Below are 27,090 nucleotides of genomic sequence, written 5' to 3'. Positions count from 1 at the left end.
GTGGGTGAACATTGTTGTTGGGGTTGGGGTTGGAAGGGTGAGATGCTTTTTGGAACCCAGTACTGGGGAACTTATGTGGAAAATGGGTGTGAGTGATCTGGAGCCCTCTGCTCCATTGGGCCTGGCTGATGGCATTGGGGTGTGGGGGAGACCTGGGGGTGTGAGACGCAGAGGGTGGTGCCACAGAGAGCTTGCCTAGCACTTAGAAAGTAGCCAAGGGGGCCGGGCGCTGTGGCTTACACCTGTAATCCCAGCACTTTGGGAGGCCGAGACGGGTGGATCACCTGAGGTCGGGAGTTTGAGACCAGCCTGACCAACATAGAGAAACCTTGTCCCTACTAAAAATACAAGATTAGCCAGGCACGGTGGTGCATGCCTGTAATCCCAGCTACTCGGGAAGGCTGAGACAGGCGAATCGCTTGAACCTGGGAGGCGGAGGTTGCAGTGAGCCAAGATCGCGCCATTGTACTCCAGCCTGGGCAACAAGAGAGAAACTCTGTCTCAAAAAAAAAAAAAAAAAAAAGAAAGTAGCCAAAGTAGCCAAGAGGTTTGTCTGTGGGCCAAACCCTGCCAGTGTGGGACACACTGCAATGAGTCAGACCTCAGGTCTCCCTATTATGGCGTCTGGTGGGAAAGGCACACCCCATCCTTAGGCTAGACCTTAGGCTCAGGGTGGGGAAAGCCGTGGTAGAGCCTGGCCCAGGCTTGAAGAAGGCTTTCTGGAAAAGGTGGTCCTCTTTTCAGATCAGGGAAGCACCCACTTGCTGCCTACCATCCCCAGCTCCCTGAGCCAGTCTTTCCTTAGACCTGGGGTCCCAGGAGTCCTGACCTTCTGGGGGGCTTCTCTGCCCACATTCAAAGGGATGCCTTTGAGAAGGGGCTACACTGCCCTTTCCTAGTCCCATGCCTGGCTACTCAGGTGTCTCAATCCACTGCTGGTTAGAAAAATTTTGGCCATTGGACGGCAGGAGCCCTCCACCCTTTACCCCTACCCTATGTTGGTTTACAGGCATAATCTTTGCAGGCAGTGGCTGGGTAGGCAAGGCTTGAAACCCTCTTGTTTCCAAAGTGACAGCGTCTGAAGATGTCCTCCTGCTGCCAGGGCAGGTACAGTGCAGTCAGGCACCTCCCTCTGCACCCATGCCTGTTGACCTATGCCTGTGTATGCCACAGCCCTCAGGTCCTTAGTCAGGACCATGTCCCCCCATGGCCCATCTGCTCCAAAGGAGGGAATTCCCTGTCCCTTTGGCCTAGGAGCCTCCCTGGGGGCCTCTCAAGCCCAGCTCTGTGAGGAGGCTGGGGACACACCAGCTCCTGATTCTTGGCCACCATGAACCACAGGCCAGGCTCAGGTGGGGCCTTGACCCCAGGCCTCAGTTTCCTCATGGGACACTTGTGAGGATTTAACAGATTAATACAAGAAAAGCTCTGGGAGCAGGGTCAGGCCAGAGGGAGTGGCCAGAAACTATCAGATATGGTTCTTAGCTTTTTTTTTTTTTGAGATGGAGTGTTGCTCTGTCTCCCAGGCTGGAGTGCAGTGGCGCAATCCTGATCCACCGCAACTTCTACCTCCCGGGCTCAAGCAATTCTCCCTCCCACCTCAGCCTCCTGAGTAGCTGCGACTAGAGACATCCGCCACCATGCCCATGCCTGGCAAATTTTCACACTTTTAGCAGAGACAGAGTTTCACCATGTTGGCTGGGCTGGTCTCAAACTCCGAACTCAAGTGATCTGCCCACCTCAGCTTCAGAAAGTGTTGGGATGACAGGCGTGAGCCACCGTGCCCAGCCAGTTCTTAGCATTTCTGTAAGCACAGAATGGGAGGATGTCTGTAAAGGGCTTAGCTGGGGTTGATTGAACACTTAACATGAAACAGGTATGGATTAGTGCATTTAATCCCCACCACATCCCCACGAGGTGGGCTATCCTCAACTGGGCTCAGGTGTACAGTTGGGGAAGCTGAGGCCTGGAGGGGCAGGGTGACTTGGCCATGGCCCAGCTGACATGAAGGTCAGTCTGGCTTTGGCTGCCTCCCCTTCCTATGTTCACAAAGGTAACTGCTTAGGCCTCTGTACCAAGATCCCCAGGAGCCACGTTGGCACCAACTCTGATCCAGATCCCTCTGCTTCACAGGAACTGGTTGAGTGGGTGCTGGAAGAGGTGGCCCAGAGGTCCCATGCTGTGGGATCCCCAGGCAGCCCCCTCATTCTGGAGGTGGGCTGTGGATCGGGAGCCATCTCCCTCAGCCTGCTGAGCCAGCTCCCCCAGGTGAGCCCCTCCACCCACTCTGGATAGACTGCGACTGACACTCACTGTCCCTCCCATTAGTGCTTCCCCCACGTCCCTCTGCTAGGAGCGCTTGAGGGGAAGCAGCTAGATGAGGGAGGACAGGGCTGCCCCTAGCCCACTGTGGTTCACAGACTCTTAACGCCTACCACATCCATCTGGCTAGACTTTGGCCAAGAAGAAAAGGCTGTTGGGTATTTCCCTTCTCTTCTGGTGGGGGGTTGGAGGAGGGTCCCCCAGGCCCAGTATCTCCCAGCATCTCTCAGCATCGCCTTCCACATATCCTCTGTTTGTTCTTGGGACAGAGCCGAGTCATTGCTGTGGATAAGGGGGAAGCTGCTATCTCTCTGACCCATGAGAATGCTCAGAGGTAGGTGGGGGACTTGCACTTTGGGGCCTGATCTTGACTCCTTTTCAGGTTTCAAACTCACCAGTGTCTGATTTCTACTCCCAAGAAGGAGGAAGCAGTGGGGTAGCCTGGCATGGGTCCCACGGGGTTCTGAATGGGTAGTGGGCAGTGAGTATCTTGCCAGTCCAAGAAGGGTTGACTACAAGACCTCATTCTTGTAGCGAAGGGTAGGGGTCTGCCCCCGTGCCCACCCCTTTCTCCCTGTCTGTCTAGGCTTCGGTTGCAGGACAGGATTTGGATCATCCACCTCGACATGACCTCAGGTACCCTCCCCTGCATGTTCCTTGAGATAGGGAGACTAGATACAGGTGCTGCTGGGTGGATGAGGCACTCTGCGGAGATGGAGGGAGAGCTTCCCCCAACAGCCACACAGCCACACACAATACGCACACATACACATGTGTGTGTGCACGTTTGTGGCAGCTCAAACGAAGCCTTGGCTGAGGACAGACAAGTTGCTTTTGCCTCCTAGGCTGACCTGACCCATAAGGGACCAGCCACAGAGAACTTCTGAATTCCTCATAACCAATGAGTTACGGGCTTGCTTGTTGGCAACAGATAAGCAAAAGCTTAAAATAATGCCTTCAGGACCAAAATACTTGAGTGCCCCTTTCCCCCTGCCTGGCAGGGGAAGAAGTGGTCCAGGCACTGCACAGCTCAGCCATAGCCTTTACAGTGTCTCCAGGCCTCCAACTCCAGTTCTGGCTCCATTGCCTTACCCGTGGAATCCTTGAGCCTCATGTGCCCCCTCCATGGAGTGTGATATACTTGGTGTAGCACCTGGCACAGGGTGAAACCAGTAGTCAGAGCCATCAGGAATTGGTTGATGAGGCCAGGCCTACCCCCCATTGTACTCTCAGTCCGTGTTGGCTATAAGGCTAGTGGAGCTACGGAAGAGAAAGGCTCTTTTCTGTCTAGGCAATCAGGGAGGACACCCTGGAAGTGGCACTTGAACAGAGTCTTGCATAATAAGGAGGATTTTTGGCAAGGACACTCTATGTCTTGGAATGAAGGGCTGCCATGTTAAAGCATGCACATTCCCACCAGGCTGCCAGCTGGGGACCCTGGGCACTAATTTGCAAGTCTGGCTTGTCAGATCCAGAGGCAGGCCCAAGATGTGGCATGATGAGAGGGACATGGTGGCAGGTGGAGCTACCATCCTTTACCTCCCAATGGGTTAGTCCCTACTGTGTGTCCTCTTCGTTGACGACAGAAAGGAGCTGGACATACCTGCCCTGGGGCCCCGTGGACCTGGTCGTCAGCAACCCTCCCTACATCTTCCACCAGGACATGGAGCAGCTGGCCCCCGAGATCCGCAGGTGCTAAGCAGGGTGGGCCAGGGAGGCCAGGCCTCAAAAGGCCTAACGGGATTAGTCTGCCCTCGAGGACCACACCATTTGGAGGGACAGGGGAGTTGGTGCTGAAATGGGCAGTGGTGTTAAGTGGACGCACTCTAGAGCTCACAGTCCTACCTAGATTCAGCTTCTACCTTCCTACTTCCTTACTTCCTACTAAAACTACCGGACAGCCACCGAACCTCTCTGGGCCTGTTTCCTGCCTCTGGAAAAAGAGAGGTAGTGCTCTGCAGGGCCATGGGAGGACTCAGTGACGACTTGAAAGCATCAAACACAGTGGAGGGCTCATACAGAGTGCTCAGTAGATGGGCGCATCATTTTATAGAATACTGAGGCCCAGAGAGGGAAGGTGTCTTTTCTATGGTCACATGGGGGCTCAGTGGGAAAGCCGGCACTAAAAGCTGGCCCCAGGCTAGCTTTGTGCCAGACCATCCTGCTCTTACACAGGGGCTGAGAACCAGGGGCAGCCCAGGAGTCCTGGATGGGGCAGCAGTCATGTTGGATGGGGTTGGGGTATTGGCTCTCCCTTTCTGGGCTCTCAGGATTGGTCAGGGCTAGCCCCAGATCTCCCAGACCAAGAAGAGGAGCAGCCTTGTGGGGAGACACTCATGCCCTGACATGAGTCAGTGCATCAGGAGAGGCCATCAGCCAGTGGGATTCAGCAAGCATGCCTGGCGCTGCCTGGTAGGGTGCTACCCATGGGAGGAAGGGAGGAGGAGCTGCCACCCATTTGGGGCCCTCCTTCTCTGGGTCCTCAGATTTGCCCTTCAGCCCACAGTGTAAGTTCCACAGGGCCCCATTCATGGAGGCCCTGCCCATGCCCTCCATGCATTTCAGATACCCCTTCCTCAGGCTGTCACTTCCCACTGCTTTCTCTTTCAGCTATGAAGACCCCGCGGCCCTGGATGGTGGGGAGGAGGGCATGGACATCATTACCCACATTCTGGCCCTGGCACCCCGGCTCCTGAAGGACTCTGGGTATGAATGGGATGGGTCTTCTAGGTCTGTCTCCAGCAGGCTCCTCTGCTCCTAATGTGTACTGGGCAGGCCCTGGCAGAGGTGAGCACAGGACCCTCACCTCACCAGCCCAAGCAGCCCAGAAGGGCAGGCCCCAGACCTGTCCTGCTGAGCCCACCCATTTCTCCTCCATGTAGTAGTATCTTCTTAGAAGTGGACCCAAGGCACCCGGAGCTTGTTAGCAGCTGGCTTCAGAGCCGGCCTGACCTGTACCTTAATCTTGTGGCTGTGCGCAGGGACTTCTGTGGGAGGTAAGATCCTAGCCCCCTTTAGCCCTTTAGCTTGCTGGTCTTTCCACTGGGGCCATCCTCAGCCCTGGCTGTCAAGAGAGTGTGCTGTTCCCACTCCCTGTTCATTCCCCGAGGCCCAGGTGGTAACCAGCCCCTGTCCCTGTCTCCTCAGGCCCCGGTTCCTGCATATCCGGAGGTCTGGGCCATAGCGTGGCTGCCCTGTGGATGCCTTGTCAGTGCCGCCAGCCTGACCAGAGGGAGGTGGATGGCACTTTCCAGAGCCCAGGTGCTTATGGCATTTCCCAAGGTTCTGTGATTTCCCCATGCTCTGCATTTCTAGGATATTTCTAGGACACCTGGATAGGCTCCATCCCCTCAGAGTGGCTGAGGGCAGTTGCTCTGTGTTGGTGAAATTGCTGTGGGGGTATTGGGGGATATGGCCAGTAAAGTATTGAGAGACTAACAAATGGTGACCTAATGTTTTGTACATTACTTGCAGGTCCCCTGACCCCTTACTCCCAGGTAGAACTGGGGCAAGAGTTTCCTTCTGCCCCAGCAGGGCTGGCTGTCAGTCCCCTGCTTGGTAGGGGTGTGGGGGTGCAGTGTGGAGGAAGGCACGTGAGTCCTCACTCCTGGCCTTGGATACCATGGGGCCTGGCGTAGAGCAGCTCACTCCCAGGGATTGATTAGTCTGCCACTGCCCTGGGTGCGTGCGTACACAATTCCCTGGCCAAGCCTGGCTTGAGCGCAGGAAGCTCATCTGCGTTTCGGCTCAAGGATGACTACCTGCTTTCTGGAGGGGAGGGCTTGGAGCTCCTTGCTGCACAGTTCCTGGGTCACACATCCACGTTCATTTAACTGAAGGCTTGAGCCAGTGAGGGGTGTTTCCTTTTTATCCCCATAGCTTTTAGCTAAAACATCCCTCCTGAGTTGACCCCCTGGGGTTTCAAATAACCCATATGTCCCTGGTTGGGGCTGGGGAGAGTGAGAAGCTGAGATACTGGGCACAGGGTTGTGGCCTCCACCCCAGCTCTGGTCTGTGCAGACTCATGGCCACCAGGAGGCCTGCAGATCCAGCCTTCCTGTCAACAGCGACAGGAAATCTCTAGGTTGGTGAGTGCTGGTGATGTGAGCCTGCATCAGGGTGGGCCCTAAGGAACATGGCAAACCAGGCTGGCTCATTCCACTAGACTGCCCCCTGCCACCCTGGCTCTTCCCAGGGCCTGGCAGTATGGTCTGATGGGCAGTATGGTCCGATAGGCAGCATCCTCTGCTGCAGCCGGGAGAGCTGAGTTCCAGGGCTGTGTCCTGCAGTGGGACCTTGGGCAGCTCCTTTCCCTATGAGAAGCTGGCTCTTCTGAGTCCAAGGCCAACGCCAAGTGGCAGCCTCTTTACTCTTAGCCAAGTGGAATGTGCATGCTGGCATCTGAATGTCCATTCTCCAGGCAGGGAGAACAAGAGAAGGTATGGACTGCCTGAGGTCCCATGACAGTGGCCAAGTGGAGACAGTAAGTTAGATCCCTCCCTTTGGGGAGCCTATATTGCTGGAGTCATACCCAGCCTAAGTGTTGCCCTGCACTATGGCTGGAGGACACATTTGGTAGAGGTCACACTGCAGCTCCCAGCGCCCCAGTGTCCTGCCCCGTGCCCAGCCCCAACTGTATGGACCCTGAGCTGCCCCTGGCTTCCTTTGAGGAGGCTGCTCCAGAAGGAACCTGGGTGGGGAGGGCGAAGGGGGTGCACAACCAGGGCAAGGCTCCCCACTTCCTTAGTCCCCTGTGCTCACAGACATTTGCCTGCTAAGGTCCTCACCAGTATTGCCCTTTCTGTCTTCCTCCCTGTGCCCTTTGGCTCTTGCTGTCTTCAGCAGCATCTCAGGGCAGCTGCCCTGACCTCGGAGCAGTCTGTCACCACCCACACCTCAGCCAGTCCTGGCTTCCCTGATGGTCTCACCCTCCTGGCCTCAGGCCCATTCCTGAGGAAGGGCCTTGGTGAGCTTGTGGATGTTGCACCAGAAGAGAGTGCAGTGTTGGAGAGTGACAGTGTTGGGGCAGCTGGGGCCACAAGCAGGAGCCGGCCTTGGGCACAACTTCCTGCCCGGAAAAATGTGCAGCTTGACTCTGCTGAGGAAAAGGTCCAAGCCAAGAGGACTGGCAGGCGGGGCCTCAAGCCTGCAGCTACCGGCTTGATTGGGCCCTGGACGTTGAGCCCAGATGCATGTGAGGAGCCCGTGGAATGTGCTTGGCTTGGCACACTGTGGCATTTTTCCTTGCCTTCCTCAGAGGGCAGACACAGGGAGGAAGGACCCAGTGCCCTCAGGCGTCCATCTGATGCTTGGGACCAACATAAGGCAGGCAGGGGTACAAGACAATCTGGAAAGAAGGGAAGGCAGGAGTTTCAGTCTTGGGCTCTTGACTCCTCACTGTTGTCTAGAGATGGAGCCAGCAGGCTTGTAGCCTGGCAGCCCACATCTCCCCTCAGCCCCTCCTTACTATGGCCCCAGTGTCTTGAGTCCCAGGCCAGGGCAGCCAGTGGCTCCAGCTCAGGGAAAGCCAGGCTCACTTGCCCTATTCCCTCCCTTGCTCCTGAGGCCAAAGCCAGAGACTCGAACTGCCTCCCCACCACCACCAGCATAAGTCAAGGAGCACTTGCAGGCAGAATGGGAGGAGGACATGGAGCTGATGGAGTCCAGGCTGTGCAAGCCCCTGAGGTCTTGAGAGATGTGCCCACTGCCCATGCAGCCTCCTTCAGCCAGAGCCCAGAGCATAGACAGGAGTGTAGGAGTCCCTGTTTGATGTACTCTGGGAGAGTAATTCTAACTCCTCTTCTGATAGTTGGGGAAACTGAGGCCTTGTCTCACAATTGGATGCTTTTCCCAGTTGTCAGTGGGTTTCTCCATGTGTCTCATACAGCTGCCTTATTGAAATATGCTCCCAACCCACTAAATGCAAGAAATACACTCTTTTTTGCTCCTTTACCCCCACCTGGACCCTGGGCCATTGGCTGCTCCCAATCCCTGCCCCAAACACTTAGCTGGCTCCCCATGACCTAAGTGTGTTCTCTTGTGTCCTATGGAATCCAGTTCTGAAGAGGTGGGGGAGGACAACTGTGGGAAAAGCCCTGGGGGCCCCTCCCAAGGCCCCATCAGTTCTCTGAGTAGGCTGCCATCAGAACAAAGGGCTCCACTGCTGACAAGGTTTGAGAACTGCTGGCTTGAGGTGAGAACCCCTTTAACCTCTGTGGGGCAGCATGTCTTTCCCTATCCACCTTTGATTCTTTTCTCTCTTTTTTTCTTCATCGGCTCCTTCTTAATGGATTCTCTTCTCTACTGCCCTGGGCTTCAGCCTTTTTGCAGCACTCTCGATGCCCTGAACACACACCTTCCCTTTGTCCAGGCAGTGCAAACAATCCACTTCTTCAAGCTCCAACACAAATGCTGCCTCCTTTAGGATGCCTGCTCTGTGCTCTCCCTGCCTCTCCTAGCCCATACCTCTGCTGGCACCTTCTGTACCATGCCTTCAGAAACCTTCTTATCCCCCTCATCTCTGGGGTCCCCTGTGGATCTGGCATACCCAAGTTCAGTAAATGTCTACCAGTAAGCTGATGGTACATGCATTTTCTAGAATAGAGCTGGGACTTTCCATGTGGCCCACATCTGACCTGGCGGCCCATGTATTCCGGTTATTAGGGATGGGAAGCCATGAGGACCTGGCCTTCGGCCCAACCCAGGCAGCCATTCAAGTTGAGCGATGGCCACTTTGAAGACTCAAGTGCACCTGATCTCTGCGCGACAGCCACGCCAGGAGAACAGGCTGTCCTTGGCGGCAGTAGGAGCAGGCGCCAGGTTTCCTGGAGCTCTTGGCTTCAGCCAGCCCCCAGCCAGAGTCCTTGCTAGGACAGTGACCTGATCTCCTCTTCATGACCTTCTGCCCTGGACAAGCCCCCTGAACTGGATTTGGGACTGTCAAAGCAACTCTACCCCTGCTCTGGTAGGCTGAACAGTGACCCCCCCCAAAATGGCAGTATCTTAATTACCTAAACCTTAATATGTGACTATATTACCTTCACATAGCAAAATGGACTTTGCAGATGTGATTAAGGATCTTGGAAAGAGTATCCTGGATTTTTCAGGTAAACTGAGTATAATCACAAGGCCCTCTGTAAAGGAGGCAGGAGTGTCAGAGTGACGGAAGAAAATGTATGTAACAATGGAAGCAGAGGTCAGAGTGATGCAATTGCTGGAGGAAGAGCCATGAGCCAAGGAATGCAGACAGCCTCTTCTCCTCTGGGGCCTCAAGAAGAATGCAGTCCTGCCAATACCTTGATTTTAAGCCCTGTGAAACTGATTTCAGATTGCTGACCTCCAGAATAGTAAGATCATAAATTTGTGTTGTTTTTCAGCCACTAAATGTGTGATAATTTGTTACAGCAGCCATGGGAAATGAATATAGATTGTGGTGCCCAAATTAGAGTGCTGCTGTAACACACGCCTACTGATTGAAGTGGCTTTGGAATTGCAATGTGGAAATGGGCAGAGGCTGGAAGAATTTTGAGAGTCATGATAAATTGCCTTAACCACCTCTCTTCTGATAGGTGATGTGGCCAGGAGAACTCTTCCTCAACCTTCAGACCTAAACTGCCCAGGCCCCCCTTTTTTTACTCATATTTGGAGAGAGGTGGCCCTTTCCCAGAGTGAGAAGACTGGAAGACTGACCAGCATGGGTTCCAGAAGGGAGTGGGTGAGGAATGGGACTGGGATGTGGGGAGAGAGTGCAAGGCTGGCCTCCATGGCCCATCTCCAGAGACTGGGTCCAGAGAGGACCTCAGAGACTGGGACCAAGCCTGTTCTGCTCTCCTGTGGAGTTATGTGACTGGCCCAGCACCCCTTGGGTGTGTGAGGATAAGCAGGAGCCCTGTACTCTCTGGGTTGCAGGTACTGCATCTGTGAAATGAGCACAGCAGCCCCTGACTTTGAGCTAATGGGCCTGGCCCCTCCATGTAAGCCATAGGCCTGAGCAGAGAGCTGTGTCACCATTCTGTTCCTATGGTGGAGTGGGGCTATCCCTGGGGTTCTCAACCTCCTGGTCCCTAAAACTGAATTGGCCAACTGGTACCCTCAGCCCTGTCCCTGTCCAGGCTGGGACTAGGACCTCCCTCTCCAGGGGTACTAAAGGACTCTGGAGACACCATCCCACCCAGCCAAGGCTTGGGGCTCCTGAAGCCAGTCCTATTGCAGGAGCCACATGGAGAGCTACTGGGAGGCCAGACATGGGCCTCATGCTGGGTTTCAGAGCTGAGAAGCTGGGGGACAGAGAGCATGGACACCTGGGTTCAAGGGTCAGCTTGGCCCCAAATCACCTGGATACGCTTTGGATGAAGCCAGGAGGGCCTGTTTATACTGGAAGGGGTGGATCATGGCAAGACTTACATTCAATCCCTGATCTTTTTTCCCAGAGAGGGATGGGGCTTACTTGAAGTAACACAGCACTTGACTCCTGACTCCCAGTATGATGCTCTCATCTCCCATTGCTTCCAAAGGCCTGGGGTTAGTTAATTAAGTTAATTAGGTGTTGCTCATATGGCTGTCCATGCAGCTACTAAACCCAGGGATTCTGGCCCATAAAGCCCTCTGGGCCAGATTTATGGGCAGTTAAGAGGCACATTAGGCCAACTGTAGCCCCTGGGTGTGTGGACAGATCTGGGTCCCATCTGAAGCTCTGGTAGCTGTGGGAGGAGAGCAGGATTTCCCTTGCTTGCGGAATGAGTGGGTGCCTTCCCCTCTGAGGTAACTGGCTGTACAGCCCCCAGCCTCTGTCCCCCCAGGGCCCTCCTGAGGTGTCTGGAAGGACCTTTGGGATCTTTGGCCTCATAACCAGGAATCAGAAGCTTCAAATTCTAGGGGCCCCTTTTCTTCCAAAGACTACCTCTCACACATACAGCAGTCCTGCAGGAAAATGGTCAGGAAAGGCCAATTTTACAGCTCACAAAGTGGGAAAGGCAGGGAAGCCTACCTCAGCCTCACTGAAAGCCCTGAACTGGGCTGACCTCCACCTGCCGCAGCTATGCCTAAAGGGGGAGGGTGAGACAGCTTAGAGTAGCCATGCCCCATGGTAGGCAGGCCTGGCTAAGTGGCCCCCTTCCCAGGGGCTGGGGTCTTCCCCAAACACTCTACCTCTCAGAGCAGAGGATGTCACCTTATTGATCCCTCTTGTACTAGGTCTGCGGCCCTCTTCTGGGGCATGTAGCTGGGGAAATGGTGGGATCAGATATCCCCTACTGAGCCCGGGGAGCAGACTGTTGGTGCCTAAAGCGCTCACAGAGATCTCTGTGCTACAGATGAGGAAATTGAGGCTTAGGAGGACAGGAGCAGGGCTGGGGCACGAGCCAGGTCTCTTCTCTGGCTCCCAGCTGCCAGTCCTTCCTTTGCCACCTGAAGACCCCCACCCCACCTTGCTTTCCAGGAACAGGCCTGCCTACCTGGAGAGGCGGCCAAGTCCCTCTGCTGTTCCTGGAAGTCAGTGTGAGGCTGAGCTACGTGACCAAGCAAAGCAAACTAGGACTACAGGTGCGAACAACCCTGCCTGGCTAATTTTTAATTTTTTTTTTTTTTATGGAAACGGGGTCTCGCTATGTTGCCAGGGCTGGCACATGGGTTTTTTTTTTGTTTTTTTTTTTGAGACAGTCTCGCTGTCACCCAGGCTGGAGTGCAGTGGCGCGATCTCGGCTCACTGCAGGCTCCGCCCCCCCCCCCCCCCCGGGTTCACGCCATTCTCCTGCCTCAGCCTCCCGAGTAGCTGGGACTACAGGCGCCCGCCACCTCGCCCAGCTAATTTTTTTTTTTTGTATTTTTAGTAGAGACAGGGTTTCACTGTGTTAGCCAGGATGGTCTCGATCTCCTGACCTTGTGATCCACCCGCCTTGGCCTCCCAACACATGGGGTTTTTAATTGTCCCCACATTATAAAGTTGAGGACACCAAGGCTCAGCAGGGTGCAGTTACAGGTCAGGTTGCATAGCTGGACTGGAAGGGAGGATGAAGCTGCCATTGGTGCCCATTTGAATATCACAGACGCTGAGGCCAGCATAACTAGGTCCTGGGCTGTCCCCTACAGAGCTTAGCACAGAAGTTACCTGGGCTCGTGGACCCTTGGAGCAGAAGCAGGGGTTTCCAGGGCTGTCCCTAGAGGGCTTTCTAGAAGACCTGCAGCTGCCCCTGGGTGCATCTCCTGAGGTATAGGGCCAGGGCCTCTGTCTCTCAAGACCTACTTTGTGTCAGGCACCAGGGAGATGATACCAAGTGGAGGGTCCTATAGAATATGGTGCATCCTGTGCCAAGTACTTCCAGGATTATCTTACTCAACCTTCATGACATCCTCAGAGATGGAGGCTGTGAACCCTCTCGTTATACTGACAAGGAAACAAACAGGGGCTAAGAAACTTGCTCATGTGCTGGCTGAGCTGTGATTCTGGCACAGGCTGAGTGACCTGGAGCTGGAGGCCTTAGTCGTCACACCAGACTTGAGGAGGGGCGGATAGGACAGGAATATACCAGGCAGTAGGGACAGTCTGGACAAAAGCCTGGAGTTCTGCAGACGTGCGGGTAGGGATGTGTAGGGGTGAGGTGGTGCTGGGGGGTGCCCTTGGCTGAGCTCTGAATGCATTTCTGGGGACCAGGGGCCTAAAGAGCTTTTTGAGCTGAGTTAGGGTTAGAGAGGCATTGAGGCTGCTCTTTCTGGCTGCCAGGAAAAAGGGGCTGGGGCAGGAGGCTGCAACTGTCCAGGGTCTGGAGGCGGCTGGGGTCTGTAGCAGTGGCATCAGATATTCTGGAACAGAACTGACTCACAACAATTGCTGAGGGTTTAGGTGTGGGATGGCCAGGACCACAATGGGCCCAGGGCTCTGATTGGGACCTGGGGGAAATGGGGCCACGCTGAGTTGGAGACTGGGGTGCTGGGGGGGACAGTCGGGGAGCTTGACAGTGTAGGATGCCTTCAGAATATCTGAGAGGCAGCATCGGGACATCTGGAGATGCAAATGTGACCATGTGGGGACACAGTCCAAAGGCAACCCTTGAGGTAGAGTTGGGAAGACCACTCTCCTAGACCTGAGTGCTGGCAACAACAGTACCGGGCATCTGCAGTGTGTAAACTAGTGCCAGGTGCTGCACACACTTTGTCATAAATCCATCTGTTGGCACATCAGGGATCCCTTCCTTGGCCCACTGTACGGATGAAGGGACTGTGGCTTAACCAGCAACTGACCATGCTGGAGTTTGAACCTAGTCTTCTGACATCCCAGCCAGGAGAGGCATGAGCAGGCTGCAGAGGTCAAATGCAGCCCAGGGCCTCAACCCCCCAGAGGGGCCTCAGAAGCCGGTGAGGTGCCCCACAGCCAACGTGGGCTTCAGGGTGAAGGGGAAAGTGATGAATCAAACAGAAAGCAGCAGACGCAGACTGAGCTCTCTCCCTGTCAGCCCGGGCGCCAGATTTTCACGCCCACAGCAAAGGGGCCAGGCAGAGTGCTAGATGTGGGGCGGGAGAGGGCAGCGAAAGCGGCTGCCAGTGAACCCAGACTCTGATGTACTCCGGATATGGGTGGCGTGGACCGACCGACACCCAGCCCAATTCCAGACTGAAAGTTGAGTCCGTCTCAGCATGAAGTTTGCCTTGTCACGGGGAGCATTTCAGGTCCCTAGGCCTGTGAGGTTCTGGGATGAGGCACCAGATGGATGTGTCTAAAAACCCTTGTTGAAGGCACTCCACAGCTCAAGAACTGACCATTGCTCACTACTCTCTTGGCCCGCACTGAAAGCCACTGTTTCTTCATCATTTCACTCAGCCCGCCTGTCTCAGCCCCCCAGAACTTTGGAGCTCATTCTTTCAAAGTACATTTCATGTGCAACTGAAATACATATTTTTAAAAAGATAAAATGAGCATCTTGTTAGCATAAATGTATTTTGCAAGTGCAAATTCTTTCTTAGCATACAGTCCATCAAGGCAAACAGCAATGAACACAAATGTTTGAACTGGAGGCTGGGATGGTAGCTGTAGTCTTATGTTGGTCTCAATGTCCATTTTCTTTCAGTGTTTGATTTTGGTAGCACAGGACAAAGTGACCTCTGATTCTCACAGATAATTGTTTACAAATGCTAGCACTGTGTCTGAAGCCCACCTTGCAGTCTCTTTGATTGACAGAGACAGCAAGAGAAGCCTTATTTAAAGCTCAGCACAAACCCTGTTCTCTGAGCACATGGGAAGGATTCTAATGTGTCATAATTTGGTGCTGTACCCATTTGAGTCTGTGTGTAGTTTTTAAAATTGTGGGTTTTTTTCAATAATTAAAAATATGAGCTGGGTATGATGGCACATGCCTGTGGTCCCACCTACTCGGGAGGCTGAGGCAGGAGGATTACTTGAGCCCAAGAGTTTAAGACAGCAGTGAGCTATAATTGCCCCACTGCACTCCAGCCTGGACATCAGAGTCAGACCCTGTCTCTAAAAAAATAATTTTAGGCCAGGCACGGTGGCTCACGCCTGTAATCCCAGCACTTTGGGAGCCTGAGGCAGGCAGATCACTTGAGGTCAGGAGTTCGAGGCCAGCCTGGCCAACATGGTGAAAACCCGTCTGTACTAAAAATACAAAAATTAGCTGGGTGTGGTGGCTCACGCCTGTAATCCCAGCTACTCGAGAGGCTGAGGCAGGAGAATCACTTGAAGCTGAGAAGCAGAGGTTGCAGTGAGCCAAGATCACGCCATTGCACTCCTGCTCAGGCAACAAGAGCGAAACTCTGTCTCAAAAATAATAATAATAGGCCGGGCACAGTAGCTCATGTTTGTAATCCCAGCACTTTGGGAGGCCAAGGATCACAAGGTCAGGAGTTCAAGACCAGCCTGGCCAACACAGTGAAACCCCATCTACTAAAAATACAAAAATTAGCTGGGTGTGGTGGCGGACACCTGTAATCCCAGCTAGTCGGGAGGCTGAAGCAGGAGAATCTCTTGAACCTGGGAGGCAAAGATTGCAGTGAGCCGAGATCACGCCGCTGCACTCCAGCCTGGGCGACAGAGCTAGACTCCATCTCAAAAAAAAAATTTAAAAATAATAATAATTTTAAAAATGTTTTAAAAATGAAAGAAAAGGATGAAGGGAGGAGGAAGCAAGAAAGAGAGAAAGGCTGTGCAGGGTGGCTCATGCTTGTAATCCCAGCACTTTGGGAGGCTGAAGTGGGCAGATCACCCGAGGTCAGAAGTTCAAGACCAGCCTGGCCAACATGGTGAAACCCTGTCTCTACTAAAAATACAAGAATTAGCCGGGCGTGGTGGCTCATGCCTGTAATTCCAGCTACTCGGGAGGCTGAGGCAGGAGAATTTCTTGAATCCGGAAGGCGGAGGTTGCAGTGAGCTGAGATCACGTCACTATCCTCTAGCGTGGGCGACAGCAAGACTCTGTTTCAAAAAAAAAAAGAAAAAAAAAGAGGAAGAGTGAAAGGAAGGAAGAAGAAAAGAAAAGGAACTCCTGTGGGGTGGGGCATCTGGGGCACTTGATGCCCCACGTGACCATTCCCTTCCCGGAGGTCTGCCCCAACTGCTCCAGCCCCCATAGCCTGAGGCTCCTGGCACCTCCCACCCAGCATCTGTCACAGCAAACAAATCTGGGCCACATGCTCCTGAAAGGTCCTTGGGAGCCCCACCTGGCTCCAGTGTGGATGCCCCAAGTACTCCATCCCTGAGAGTAGACATGGGCTAGGGACTTACCCAGGCCCTTGGTGGTGCCTCCAAGGGTGGAAAGACTGGGGAACCCTGTGCCCCTGAAAGCCCGGAGTTTCACTGTTTCTGAGTACCTTCATTTCTGGGAACTGACTGTGCTTTGGAAAGAGAGAAATGAGAAGCAAAACCTTAGGGCCCCAGTATCACCCCTCCTTTCTGTCTTCCTTCCGCTTAGTCACAGCCAAGAGCTCAGTACCTCAGCCTCCCTTAGGGCCACTGGGTGGGGCAGAATACAAGGTCAGGCGAGGACACAGCATCTGGGACAAGTCCTTTCTTGCCAACAGCCTCTGTGAGGGGTCCCAGGATTGCTGAGGGCTGAGACCACCTTCCCAAAGTTGGGAAAGGGGTAACTGAGGCTGTCATCTGGCCTGTCTCACCTGTCTTACCTGCAGGCCCATCATTCCTGCACAGTCATTTATTAGGCACCAACTGTAAGCCAGGCCCAGGAGGTTGGATGGTTTAGGTGGGGCCCTGCCCTTGCAGAACTCATGGACTTGCACATAGACTCCTCCTGACAGGCTCCGCATGAGTAGCTGGGTCCTTACGATTTTTCTGGTCAGCAGTTGGGAGCCGTGGGAAGCATTAGGCTCTGGGGAAGCCAAGCCACATCACATGTACACAGCATAGAGACTCACACACCCGGCCGGGCGCGGTGGCTCACGCTTGTAATCCCAGCACTTTGGGAGGCCGAGGCGGGCGGATCACAAGGTCAGGAGATCGAGACCACGGTGAAACCCCGTCTCTACTAAAAATACAAAAAATTAGCCGGGCGTGGTGGCGGGCGCCTGTAGTCCCAGCTACTCGGAGAGGCTGAGGCAGGAGAATGGCGTGAACCCGGGAGGCGGCGCTTGCAGTGAGCCAAGATCGCGCCACTGCACTCCAGCCTGGGTGACAGAGCGAGACTCCGTCTCAAAAAAAAAAAGAAAAAAAAAAAAAAAGAGACTCACACACCCCTGCACAGGCACCCACATGTACGTGTATGTTCATGGGCGTGGGCCTTGAGCACTGGGTCCTGTGAGCCACTGCACCTGGCCAACTGGGTCCATGTCCATAATCATAGGTGTCCACGCAGGGCCTCCCTTGAATGGGGGAGCTCCAGGCTCTGGAAACCATGTCAGGGTTGCATGCGCGCACGTGTGTGTGTGTGTGTGTGTGTGTGTGTGTGGTGTTACTCTGCCTCAGAGGCCCCACCACTGCCTCCAAGTCATGGGAGCACACAGCCCATGTAAGCTCAAACACTACCCCATGTCATAGAAAAGAGGGCCAAAGATGGGGCCAGGCGTGGTGGCTCACGCCTGTAATCCTAGCACTTTGGGAGGCTGAGTCGGGTGGATCATGAGGTCAGGAGATCGAGACCATCCTGACTGACACAGTGAAACCCCGTCTCTACTAAAAATACAAAAAATTAGCCGGGCGTGGTGGCAGGCTCCTGTAATCCCAGCTACTCGGGAGGCTGAGGCAGAAGAATGGTGTGAACCAGGGAGGCGGAGCTTGCAGTGAGTGGAGATTGCACCACTACACTCCAGCCTGGATGACAGAGCGAGACTCTGTCTCAAAAAAAAAAAAAGAAAAGAAAAGAGGGCCAAAGCTCAGAGAGGGCCCATGACTTGCCCAGTGTCACACAGCAAGGTGAGGCAGGTCTGGAAGGGAAATGAACCAGACCTTATCCACATCCCTGACCTTTTTGGCTTCATGCTTGGAGCTTGGCACCCCCTGAGAACCACACTCCGTTGACCTCTGGGAAATGGAGGCTGGTGATTCTCCCAGCAAACCCGCCTGGGAACTAACCACAGGCTCCTCCCAACTTTCACTAACCAACCCCAGGATTTCCAATACCGGTGCTTTGCTTAGCTGTGCTGGGCACCTGGAACTCATTCTCCCTGCCACCCTCCCTCCCTGATTCCTTGAATAAAATTCAGCCTTCTAAATTTTACTCAAATGCTTCTACTTTCTCTGACCCTCTGGAACTTTCACCTGTTGCCAGCCTCCCTCCAGCATCTGTCCCCTCATTCCCACCTCCTGTTTACTTCCCTACAAAAGCCAAAAATTGATCCCTAGAGCCTGAGACTCTGGGTGGAGGATCTTCGTAGTTGGGGCCACACCCAGGCCAGCCCAGCCCTTCAGACTCTGCCCGTCACAGTGGGGTGGGCCCTGGAGCTGGAAGAGGAAACAGAGCCTCTGCCAGAGTCCCCACCTGCCCCAAACCCTACTTCTCCTCCGAAGGCCCAATAAGGTCCTGTGCGCCCTCCAAGGGCAGAGGAGGCTGCTGGCTGTGGGGGGAGACCTGGAGCACTGTGCCCCAGGCAAAGCTGGCCCTGTGGAGTTTGCTATTCCAGCTTTTATTTACTCCTCTGTACTCTGAGCACCATCAAGTGGGTGCCAGGCCTGTGCCTGTATTTGGCAGGGTGAGGGGTGGGGGCCAGACAAATTGTAGAGGAGTCTCAGGTCTTTGGGGTGTTGCCCCTCCACTACATGGCCCCAGACCAAGTTCTCTGCCAGTTTGCAGAGCTCTTCCCTTCCACTTGGTCTTGAGGAGGGGCCAGAGAGGCTGCCTTTACCCCATGAGCTCTGAACCCTCTCATTATCTGGCTGTCCCCTCATTCTCTCACCACCCACTCCCACTCCCGATGGGAGCCTCAGGCCTGGCTTAGGAACCTTGCCCATAGCTATACTAATGCCCTTGGCTTTGCTGTAGGGAAAGAACACAGACACTCCACACTCTGGGACAGCCAGCTTGCGTCCAGCCCCTAGTGCAGAGGGCTAGTTTAGGGAAGGACATTAGGACCCTGCCTGTGCACCTGACTCAGGGGCCCCGGAGAAGATTTGGTGGGCTAAGGGTGGACAGGAGAATACAACTCACAGCCAAGTGGAAGGTGGCTTTCAGCTCCCCCCTTCTCATTTCTTCTTACTGTGGCTGCACCAGGGCCATGCCCCTCATGGAAGGTTCACTTTCCTGCTTATCTAGTCTCAGATGTTACAGTTTTTCTTGTTATGTATTATACAGAGAGATGGCCTAACTGGTTCTTGCTGCTTCATGGGCAAGCCATTAATTTATAGGGGTTTATATTATAACTGGACACCTTTTTGGTTTATCTTACAAGATGTGCTTGTTGTTGCTTCTCTTGGATTTTCCACATTGACATTTTACCACTGAAAATAATGGCAATGATAAATTTGTCTTTTCCTTTCTTTCTTTCTTTTTTTTTTTGAGACAGAGTGCCACTCTGTTGCCCAGACTGGAGTGCAGTGGCGTGATCTCCCAGTTTCAAGCGATTCTCTTGGCTCAGCCTCCCGAGTAGCTGGGATTACAGGCGTCCACCACCATGCCAGGCTAATTTTTTTTTTTGTATTTTCAGTAGAGACGGGGTTTTGCCATGTTGGCCAGGCTGGTCTCGAACTCCTGACCTCAAGTGATCTGCCCACCTCGGCCTCCCAAAGTGCTGGGATTACAGGCATGAGCCACCACAACCTGCCTGTCTTTTCCTTTCTAATACTTATGGCTCTTATTTATTTTCCTTGTTTAATAGCTTGGCTGAGACCTTCAATACAATATTGAAAAACTGTAATGACTAGAGCATTTGTATATTGTTTCTCACTTGGGGTGCCTCTGGTCCCTCCCTGTTGAGTGCACTTGCTATTGATTTTGGATAGATGGCCCTTTTCTACTTAAAAATGGTTCGGTCTAGTTCTGGCTGACTCTGATTTTTTGTTTATTTTAGAGGCTTTTTTTTTTTCATCTTTCATTCATGCAACAGACCTTCAGTGAGCTGATTGCCAGGACTACACTGTCATACTATGGTACCAAAGAAAAATTGACATGGTCCCTACTCATAAGGAGTTCATGGTCTGGTGGAGGATACAGGCAGGCAAATAGACCCTTATCCTTAGGCCCTGGGGAATGCATTCAGTCACCATCTGCTGGCACTGTGCCAGGCACCAGGAATGGGCACTATTCAGGCAGGCCCCCATCACAGTCTGGTGGGGTCCAAGCAGCTCACATCCCCTCTCGCTCAAGTTCCCACAGAGTAGTTGCAGTGGTGTGCTGAGGTTTTCTCTGCTGCAGAGGCCAGGTGGGTAAGTAACCAAAAGTGCCTGAGAGCTAATCCCCTGGAGCAGCCTGAAACCAAGGAAGACAGAGAGTTGGTAGACACATGCCCAGTTCCCTCACCCCTTGGGTGGGACAACCGTGGCTTGTGTTTCCTGCCAGCTCTCAACTGAAGATTGAGCCTCAGTTGCCTACAGAAGGAACCCACTCATTAACCCACCTACCTCCTTTGGCTTCCTTTCCTTCCCTGTCTCACACCCTCTCCCATTTTATATCAGTAAGTGTGAAGGCTGAGATTTTATCCGACTTTCTTTTTTTTTTTTTTGAGACAGAGTCTCGCTCTGTTGCCAGGCTGGAGTGCAGTGGCGCGATCTCGGCTCACTGCAACCTCTGCCTCTCAGGTACAAGTGATTCTCCTGCCTCAGCCTCCCAAGTACTGGGACTACAGGCACGCACCACCGCGCCCAGCTATTTTGTATTTTTAGTAGAAACGGGGTTTCACCATGTTGGCCAAGATGGTCTCAATCTCTTGAGCTCATGATCTGCCCACCTCGGCCTCCCAAAGTGCTGGGATTACAGGCGTGAGCCACCACGCCCGGCTTATCTGACTTTCAAGCAAACAAGTTAGTCTATCATATTCTCAAGGATCATGGCAGAAGGCACAGAACTCTGGGTTCAGAAACAGACAACAGATTATTGTTTACAGTAACAGCAGTAGACAGAGTAAAAGCATTTTCTTGCACCACTTCCCTGAACCGCAGTTCCCACAGAGTGATGTGATGATGGCCCGGTGATGCCTGCATAAGCATTGGGTTGCACTACAGTGGAGAAACGGCATGCTGAATTTAGGGGACCCACATCTTTTATAATAAGCTGCAAGCAAACCTGCCCAGGTGGGAGATGTTATCTTTAGTATATGGGACAATAAACAAATCTGCCTTTTGCCCTGGAGGGAGATACTACCTCTATCTTCTAAGGCTACTCACTATAATAATCACCCTTGTAAAGATTGTTTAGAACAAGGGCAACCAGTGCCTCTACTGGCAAGTGTGCAGAAATAGGAGAGAACCATGGGGAATTGTCTCTCAATACCTTACTGGTGCTTCTTGGCATTACTTCCCAAATAATCTATTTGCATTTGGATGCTTGTCTCAGAGTCGTTTCTGAAGGAAAAACCCAAGATGGAGAGACAACACTATATAGGCATCAATGTATTTCTGGGGTGACTCTCTTTCCTCCAGACCTGTCCTGCAAACAACGCAGGGGAGCCAAGCAAAGGAAGAGGTTTCCACACCTAGGATTGATACTGCTGGGACTCCAGGGCAGGTGCTCTAAAGGACTCTTAGAATTTCATTTTTAATGTTTAATATTTGGTCCATCTAGAATTTATGGTGGAAGGTGTGAGGTAGACATTGCACTTTTTTTTTTCCCTCCAAATTGCTCCAATATCACTTACTGGAAATTATGCTTTGTCTGTTACCACTCTCTTCTAATCTGCCTGCGGCCTGTTCCTTAGAGTGTATCACAAACATACAAGAGATCAATTTCCAATAAATTGATTAAAGAGTTCATGTGCATTCCCATCACTGGGATTTGACACTCAGTGCTGATGCAGTGTGAGACAAACCCAAACATCCACTCTCATGATAGCACCGTTCAGGTTCTAGGGCAATGCATGGAGGTTGTGCTTTTGCTAACTGCAGGGCAAACACTACTTTAGCCTTCACAGAGAATTTGACTGTGAATAGTGAGGATTTCTTTTCTTCTCTCTCTTTCTTTTTGAGAAGAGTTTTGCTCTGTCACCCAGGCTGGAGTGTAGTGGCACAATCGTGGCTCACTGCAGCCTCGGAATCCTGGGCTCAAGTGATCCTTTCACCTCAGCCTCCCAAGTAGCTGAACTACAGACATGCACCGCCATGTGTGGCTAATTTTTAAAATATTTTTTGTAGAGAAAGGGTCTCACTATGTTGCCCAGGTTGGTCTCGAACTCATGGACTCAAGTAATCCTCCCACTTTGGGAGTGTGAGCCACCGCACTCTGCTAAGATTTCTTTTTATAAAAACATTTAGCAATATTTAATAACAATTTCAAAAAGTTAAGTAAAATTTTAGTTTTAAATCTTAATTTAAATATGATTATAACTTATAGTTTTGCCTCAATTTTACTAAGTGATTTTGATTATTTTAAAAATAACTTTTTAGGCTGGGTGTGGTGGCTAACGCCTGTAATCTCAGCACTTTGGGAGTCTGAAATGGGTGGATCACTTGAGCTCAGGAGTTCAAGACCAGCCTGAGCAATGTGGCGAAACCCTATCTCTATAAAAAATACAAAAATTAGCCAGGTGTGGTGGCGGGTGCCTGTAGTCCCAGCTACTCGGGGAGGCCAAGGTGGGAGGATCCCGTGAGCCCAGGAGTTTGAGGTGTCAGTGAGCTATGATCACACCACTGCGCTCCAGCCTGGGTGACACAGCAAGACCCCCCCCACCAAAAAAGAATAATTAAACTTAAGGCCAGGCACAGTGGCTTACGTCTGAAGTCCCAGCACTTTGGGAGGCCGAGGCGGGAGAATCCCTTGAGCCCAGGAGTTTGAGAGTAGCCTGGGAAACATGGCAAAACTCCATCTGTACAAAATATACAAAAGATTAGTGGGGTGTGGTGGCACACACCGGTAATACCAGCTACTTGGGAGGCTAAGGTGGGAGGATCACTTGAGCCCAGGAGGTCAAGGCTGCAGTGAGCCAAGATTACGCCACTGCACTCCAGCCTGGGCAAAAGAGTAAGACCCTGTCTCAAAAAATAATAATAATAATTAAATTAATTTAAAAAAAGCAATAACCTTTTGGACTATATCATATTTTGAAATTTTGATATATCTCATTTAATTTAACATATTTTTGTGTTCTTTGAATGTAATACTTTATTTCATTATTTTATTTATTTTTTTGAGATGGAGTTTCACTCTTGTCACCCAGGCTGGAGTGCAATGGTGTGGATCTCGGCTCACTGCAACCTCTGCCTCCTGGGTTCAAGAAATTCTCCTGCCTCAGCCTCCCAAGTAGCTAGGATTACAGGTGTGTGCCACCATGCCTGGCTAATTTTTGTATTTTTAGTAGAGATGAGGTTTCACCATGTTGGCCAGGCTGGTCTTGAACTCCTGACCTCAGGTGATCCACCCTCCTTGGCCTCCCAAAGTGCTGGGATTACAAGTGTGAGCCACCACACCTGGCCAATATTTTATTTTAGTCTTTTTAAAAATTATTATTTTTTTTTACAGACAGGGTCTTGCTCTGTTGCCCAGTCTGGCGTACAGTAGTATAGTCATAGCTTACTATAAACTTGAACTCCTGGCTCAAGCAATCCTGTGACTTTGGTTTCTCAAACTCTGGGATTACATGTGTGAGCCACCATGCCCAGCCTTATTTTAATCTTTTAAACCATTACTATGAAAAGAACAGTAATAGTGTAGAAGTCTTGACTGTAACAACATAATCAATCATTTTACTAGACTAAAGATGAGGAGAATCAATGTTACAGAATAAATACAGAATATCTTAGGCATCAGGCAAGTCTTCATTCTCTCACTTAAACCTCGGGTCACTGAACACCTGCACATGAGTGATAATTACTAAGTTCCATCATTTTGGATATCTGCTGACTTTCAGACATATAAAAACTGTAGATTTACAGATGTTTTTACTCCTATGAAAGCTTATTTGTTCAGTAGGAGGACAGAACACATTTTATTAGCAGCTTGATTTATGGTTGTTTAATATTTAGATTCTGGTATGTGGGCCTCCACTGGTCCTTTTGGCTGGAGCACTGCAAACATCAAGGCCTATGCTCCAGTGTGCCCACAGGTACTTCTTGCTACAATAGAGACCAGAGAAAGAGCTCTCCTGGGGCTCATGTCTCCATGGGCTCATGGTGAAGCAGGAGCTGGAGGGGTGAGGTGGGATCCAGGGGAAGACTCCAAGGAGAAACAAAAATCACCAAGTCTACACATTTCCTCCTTACAACGATTCCATAAGGCAAGTGATAACATTGTCCCCAAAACAGAGGTGGAGGCCCGGTGCAGTGGCTCACGCCTGTAATCTCAGTGCTTTGGGAGGCTGAGGCAGGAGAATTGCTTGAGCCCAGTTCAGACCAGCCTGGGCAACATGGTGAAACTAGATCTGTACAAAAAATTAGTGGGGTGTGGTGGCACACACCTGTAGTCTCAGCTACTTGGGAGACTGAGGTGGGAGGATCGCTTGAGCTCAGGAGGTAGAGGCTGCAGTGAGCCGAGATTGTGCCACTGGACTCCAGCCTGGGCAACAGGGTGAGACCCCGTCTCAAAACCAAACCAAACCAAACCAACCACCAAAAACAGAGTGGGAAGCTGAGGCTCAGAGTGGGTTCATGACTTGCTCAAGTCACGATGCAGGATACCTAGCTCTAGAACCACCTGCAGCAGGGCACCGGTGTCCCCTGCAAACCCATAGCTCTTTTCACTCAGGTCAGGTGGGCCCCAGGTCAACTTCATCCACAGCAGGTTCTTTCCAGCCACAGCCAGCCTGACCTGGGTGCAGGCATCAAGGCTTCTAAGTGACAGAGAATGCAGCACTCCCACCCACTGCCAGCTGCCCCAGGTAGCCTCTGAGAACTGGCCACTGCAAAGTACAAGCACAGCAATGACCTGTGTCCTTGGGCTGCCCCACTGCCCTCCTACAGCGGTGGGAGGACCTCTCTGCCATAGCCCCACCTCACAGCTGCCACCCACCCACTGGGTCCTAGCCCTTCTTAACCCCAGCATTGTCCCCACCTTCTCTGTGACATTGGGGTCGGTGGGTAGCAGGCTTGGCGCTGTGCTCAGTGAGGGCCAAGGAGTGACCTGAGGGTGGGAGCAGAGAGGCAAGTTCTTGCCGACACCCTTGTCCAGCCTTGGCCAGGAGAGGTTCTCCATTCTGAAGGTAAAGGGGTCATGAGTGGTTAAAAGGTTGTCCTAGTGCCTCCCAGCTATGTGACCCTGACCTGCTCACTCAGCACCCTCAGCTATACTTCCAGGCCCCTGCTCTAACAATGCTGCTCCTGGGATCCTGTGATGGGAACACTCATGGCCATTCCCTTGAAATGTGGCCAGACTTCAGCCCAGTCCCAGACAGGCGTCAGTGCCCACTCACTGCAGCCTCTCCTCCGCATTCTCCAGGCCATTCTCCAAAAGGCCGGATGCATGTCCTGGGTGGCTTGATGCTGAAGCTGGGTCCTGGGCCCCCTGCTGTGGGACAGGGAACTGTGGGTGAGACAAGGCTGTCCTGAGGGAGTGACTAGAGCCAGAGGCTGCCCACCAGCAAAGGGGGCTCAGTGAGCAGGGCCTGGCACTGCTGACCCCGCCTTGCTTTCCCTCCTACTCTCCCTTGGTGCTTCACAGCCCTGGCTGCTCACTGGCCTAGGCAGGACACTCCTGTCTAACCTCCTGCTTTCGCTGTGGACCCACACCCACACACTGCCTCCATAGGTACACATGCCCTTTTTTTCTCTACTAACAAACGCCTGTTTCTCGTCGTCCGCTCTGCCAGGCCCGACACTGGGCGCTTCAGAGGTCATGCCAGATCCAGCACTGGGATGGAGGAGTCTAAGGAGGCACCTGCAGTCAGGGAGGGCTTCCTGGAGGCAGAGACCCAAGCTAAGGGCTTAGTACCCTCTCCCCCCACTTACCCCAGGTCACTGGCTGTCCTCTGAGCCTCACTCCCTGGAAGGGCCAGCAGGTTCCAGGAAGTGTCCCCTCGCCCTGCAGTGCTGGTTCCAAGAACTGCAGCTCTTGGCAGCATTTGCTTAGGATCGTTTCCTAGAACTCAAGGCCTGCTCTGCCCAGACTGCTGGGGTCTCAGAGGGCAGCCAGTGGGGATAGTGGGGGAAGGGGGTGCCCTGGGAGGTGCCTCTGCAGGGAGAACATCCCATGGACCAGACACTGGGAGGTGGGCCTAGGCTGTCAGCCAGGAGTGGTTGGCCACACTAGGGTGGTTAACACCTCCAACAGGAGGTCGGTGAAATGCAGGTGCTTTGACTCCAGTCAACCATGGGGTGCGGGCCCATGAGTTCTCCCTGCACAAGAAGGAGGCTCATTCCCTAGGTCCAGAACTTCCACCAGCTTGCCACATGCCACCCTCCACCCCCCACTCTACTCCCCCCACTAGCCTGGCACCAGGGTCCCATCCCATAGAGAATCAGCACAGGCCTTACCCTCAGAATAGGCCCTCATCAGATAACCTCCAGAAGACAGGCCAGGGTGCAGGACAGGCAGGTTCTGAGCAGGGAAGGGGGATGGGATCATCTTGGGGCCGTTGGAAGGCCATGACACTTGTTATAATCCTGTTACAATTTTACCTTGCCTGGTTAGAACTGAATAAGTTACCCCACCTCACACTCCCCAGCAAGCTGGGTCAGGTGAATGGGGGACAGGCCCTGATAAGTGGTCAAGGACAGGGCCCAACTTCCCTCAAGGTCACCAGGCCTCCCCCTGGGGCGTGTCCTCCACCCGCCACCTCTGAGCTGGCACCAGGCCTGCCCAGCCGCCTGGGACCTGCCAGATCACGTTGAGCAACCAGTTCCTGAGAAGCGTTGAAGGCAGTGTGGTTTAAAATTAACTCCCCCGCTCCCCCTCCCGCCTGCGGCCTCCTCTGAGTTCTTGGAAGAGGCGCTCTGCTCTTCCTGGGAAGAGGCCTCCAGCCGCAGCTGCTGCAATTCTGGCGAAAACACCTCACCCAGGCTGGGGGTGGGGGGTGCCCACGCCAGGCCTTCTCTGCCTTCCACCAGGCCCAGGGATCCTCTGGAAGCTAGCACCCACCCTAGTTACTCACTGAGACCCAGAAGAGAAAGGGAGTGGTTGTCAAGGTGCTGGGAGGAGGTGCTCCTGCCCCCAAAGCCCACAGCTCCCAACCAGGCGCCTCTGGGTAGGAGAGAAAGTGAATTGATTCCACAATAGCAAACCCAGGACCCTGGCCTAC

The 27,090-nt window shown here is 52.9% G+C and overlaps 1 protein-coding gene and 1 long non-coding RNA gene across 16 annotated transcripts in view; one reads left to right on the top strand and one right to left on the bottom strand.

Annotated features, from left to right (window-relative positions):
- HEMK1 (HemK methyltransferase family member 1) overlaps nucleotides 1-27,090 on the top strand; it is a 37,566-nt gene that overhangs the window by 5,431 nt on the left and 5,045 nt on the right. For 4 of the 15 annotated variants that reach the window (XM_063636301.1, XM_063636315.1, XM_063636318.1 and 1 more), the window contains 7 exons: nucleotides 2,134-2,268; nucleotides 2,592-2,656; nucleotides 2,909-2,958; nucleotides 3,909-4,014; nucleotides 4,933-5,028; nucleotides 5,205-5,318; nucleotides 5,470-5,764. In XM_063636301.1, coding sequence (XP_063492371.1) covers nucleotides 2,134-2,268; nucleotides 2,592-2,656; nucleotides 2,909-2,958; nucleotides 3,909-4,014; nucleotides 4,933-5,028; nucleotides 5,205-5,318; nucleotides 5,470-5,506 — 603 coding nt within the window. In that variant the 3' untranslated portion in view covers nucleotides 5,507-5,764. Of the gene's footprint in view, nucleotides 1-2,133; nucleotides 2,269-2,591; nucleotides 2,657-2,908; nucleotides 2,959-3,908; nucleotides 4,015-4,932; nucleotides 5,110-5,204; nucleotides 5,319-5,469; nucleotides 5,765-6,698; nucleotides 6,718-6,742; nucleotides 9,702-9,890; nucleotides 10,037-11,758; nucleotides 14,207-27,090 lie in introns of those variants that run through there. The other 11 variants (XR_008657322.2, XR_010120040.1, XR_008657332.2 and 8 more) reach the window with 11 other exon arrangements.
- LOC134736209 (uncharacterized) lies at nucleotides 14,233-16,192 on the bottom strand. Its single transcript, XR_010120072.1, has 2 exons — nucleotides 16,052-16,192; nucleotides 14,233-15,742 (listed from the first exon to the last, which is right to left on the bottom strand). It is a non-coding gene; the product is annotated as an uncharacterized lncRNA (long non-coding RNA).

Source organism: Symphalangus syndactylus, chromosome 1, assembly GCF_028878055.3.
Source record: "Symphalangus syndactylus isolate Jambi chromosome 1, NHGRI_mSymSyn1-v2.1_pri, whole genome shotgun sequence".
Lineage (NCBI taxonomy): Eukaryota > Metazoa > Chordata > Mammalia > Primates > Hylobatidae > Symphalangus > Symphalangus syndactylus.
This window is presented reverse-complemented; position numbering and strand designations above follow the sequence as displayed.